Source organism: Stegodyphus dumicola, chromosome 7, assembly GCF_044657685.1.
Source record: "Stegodyphus dumicola isolate Sdum_Otavi_A_Nest chromosome 7, ASM4465768v1".
NCBI classification, from domain to species: domain Eukaryota; kingdom Metazoa; phylum Arthropoda; class Arachnida; order Araneae; family Eresidae; genus Stegodyphus; species Stegodyphus dumicola.
The window spans coordinates 23,782,818-23,786,023 of NC_140774.1; the positions used below are offsets into that span (position 1 = coordinate 23,782,818).

Genomic DNA, 3,206 nt, shown 5'->3' on the forward strand with positions numbered 1-3,206 from the left:
CGATCCCGAATTTCTTACATCATGTAAAAGAAAGAATCTCACTACGAAAGAACTAATCAATATATTTGCCAATGGATTTTATCCACTCCAGTGAAAAACAGGCTACACACAATATGTTTTTTTTAATAATTTTTTTGTATGTATGTTTTTGAATGCTATGTTTTTTCATGTTATTTTATGTTATTCATATTTTGTTATTATGTATTTTGATTTGTATAGTTACTTTTTTCATGTAAACTAGTTTTTACGATTAAAAAAAAATTAAAAAAAAATGGCAAGCCCCTCAAGGGCTTGCATATTCACGATGAAGAGCAATCTGTCGAAATATATATCAGATGCTTTTTAACGTGAGTATGCCAGACAGAGGGGAAAAAGATATGGTATGAAACTTATAGTATAATTTGTATATTTTTAAAAAATATCTAGTCTGTGTGATTATAAAATAAGAATGAGTAAAAACATGTTTTGTTAAATATACTTTTTTTTTATTTATTGCAGAAAAAAAGAGATTACATAGTTTTTTTTTTTAACATAATAATTGTTTACAAATGAAGTTCCCGAATAACTTCGTCGTCGGGAAGGATGATGAAGTATCCAATCTTCTTTTTAGTGCAAGGAACTGTATCTGGAACATCTTCACCGCCGCGTATATTTTGTTTCCCCATCATCACACAGTCAAATAAATTGTTAAACAAATTTAGTGATGAGTCATGCAATAACATTTTATCGCAGGAGAGTTGTAGTAGTAAATATCCATATTCATTTGCTTTCGAATGAGCATGAATGTGATTCATCACTTCCGAATTGTTCAAAATTTTAAAATAGCATCGTTTTCCAATCATTTCATTTTCAATTGAATTCCTGATACAGCTAGTAATATCTTTAAATAAAACATTATGCACATAATAATATTCTGTGCCATTGGAATCAAACAACAGATATCCGTAACGTTCCATGTTTCGTCGATGAACTAATGTTTGATGGCTTTGCTCATATATATAAGCGCAGTACAACGTTGATTTCCCCAATGAAATGTGTGGTGGCAACATCTATTCAGTTTAAAATTTTTCTTCACGAATAGTTTGATAAATTTTTCATTTCTTCTTGTATTTCTTTTGTTAAGATCCTTTAATGTCAAATTTCTTGAATACTGATATAAAAAATAAAGCGTAAAGTAACCGCATGAGGAAGAAAAATTATTCTGAAAGCAAAACTTGTTATAAAATACTTTTTGAGAATTTTGATTCAAAAATCGCAGGATGTTTTTATTTGATGGAGGTAATCCATAGCTGTCGAAATAATACGCTTCATCGTTTCTAAAATAAATAGCAACCCAGTGACTGCCCGGTAGATTTTGAGGATCTAAATTCACTATAAAGCTTCTAAATTGATTTTTTACTTTAGGTAAAATATCCGATGCATATACTCCGCCAAAATGTTCCTTGATTTTTAAATCACTACAAGCTAATCTACACAAACTTATCGTATTCATTTCTCCTTTCGCCACAAGATTTTTTTTTTTTTTTTTTTTTTTTTTTTTTAGTAATCCGTAAATACACTTCGAGATTTATCAATCTCTATGACATTACGATATTCTGCAAATGCCAATAAAGTGACTGTCTCTGGTAAACTATGGGAAAACTTTATATCGATTCCGATATTTCCATTTTTATTCACGCTTGTATGTGATTCACTTGCCGCATAATCAGGAGTCAAATCAAAAACATAAAGCGTATATCCATTTTTATATTCCTCATAATTAATGTTAATATTCTGAAAATTATGGTAACGGTTTAAATCAGTAAAAAGATTCATATAACATTTTGCATAACAATCCTGTTGAAAATCAAGTTGGAGAGGCTTAGAAGGAATCATTTGACTCCCATTTAATATACAGAGATAATTTAAATTATAATGAGAAAATTGAAAAGGATTTTTTGAAACATTCCCGTTATATGCTTCATTTGATAAAAAACCTAAAATGATGCGCGTTGGTAGCTGCCCAATAAATGCATTCGCTATTGTTGTCGATTGTAGTCCATATGATAGAGCAAAGGTCTTAACTTCTATTCGACGTATTGGCATTTTAATCACGCCACTTTCTAACGCTTTTTCATGCGCCAGAAAAACGGAAGGTGAGACGTTTACCTTACGAACGTATAATTTTGCAGAATGAATCACAGTTTTAAATTCGTCGTCTTTGGACATCAAAGAAAAAATGTCTTTGTTTTGTTCTAATTTGATGCGCACATTAACACCATTAATCAGTAGCTTCGGTTGAGTAGCTAAATCAAAATGAAGAGGTCCTATTAAATCCATTAAATTGCTTTTAGCACAAATTTCGTGTCGCTTCTTGTATCCTGAGTTGGTTGAATTTTTGCCAAATACATTATGTTGTGATGCCGTATCTTTATAAAACAATGAGGATGTTAACATATTCTCTTGGCTAGATTTAGAAGAAAATAAAAGACTTTCGAGGATTGAACGATATGCGTAATTTCCCTGTGAAGAAATTTGTCTATCATTGAGGTAAACACTGCACTCGGAAAACATAGTGTTTAGGAAATAATTGATCGGAGCAACATCATCTGTTTCTGTTAAATCGTGTCCGTTTTTTTTCACAATCTTTGCCTGTATATGTATAAGAGTATGTGCCAAATCTAGATAATGCTCTCCATTTCCACTTATATAACACTCTATCGGAGTTTTATCATTCAGCGAGGCCACAGGATGAATTTCTAAAAATGAGGATTCTTCAATGGCAAGTTGTGTTGGTGAAGATGTAAAAAGATCCAGTTCACTTTTTAAGCACATGGATTCCATCGTGAAAAATATCTTTATGCTGTGTTTTTCGACGTTTTGTTTTAGTAGACTGAGTAGATTTTTTGTTTCGCTTTCTTTTTATACCCTTTCCATGTTGTAATTTGTTAAAAATATCATCTTTTATTTTTTTTGTTGTCTCACGTAATCTAGAGCGCGCCGAGTCTTTTAGAGAAGCACCAGATGCGACGTCTGAAAGGACATTTTTTCCAGTTTGTAGCAAATGCCTGCCTAAATAGCGTGAAGCTTTTAATGCCAATGGAGTAATATATCGCCTCAAATCTTCAAAAATTCCATAACCTCGTTGATGTGCTATACCTTGAAAGTAGGGACCTCCTCCACCAACCTGGGAACAGTAATAAAATTCGCACTCTTTTGCGCTCAAA

The 3,206-nt window shown here is 31.8% G+C and overlaps 1 protein-coding gene across 1 annotated transcript; it reads right to left on the minus strand.

Annotated features, from left to right (window-relative positions):
- Window positions 1–1,539: 1,539 nt before the first annotated feature.
- On the minus strand, window positions 1,540–2,823 carry LOC118198113 (uncharacterized protein F54H12.2-like). The gene has a single exon (XM_035369718.2). The coding sequence runs from the start codon at window positions 2,821–2,823 to the stop codon at window positions 1,540–1,542; it is 1,284 nt and encodes a 427-aa protein (XP_035225609.2).
- Between the last annotated feature and the right edge of the window lie 383 nt (window positions 2,824–3,206).

Bases quoted from the DNA above. Each gene is read 5' to 3' on its own strand.
- LOC118198113 (XM_035369718.2), bottom strand. From the start codon at position 2,823: ATGGAATCCATGTGCTTAAAAAGTGAACTGGATCTTTTTACATCTTCA.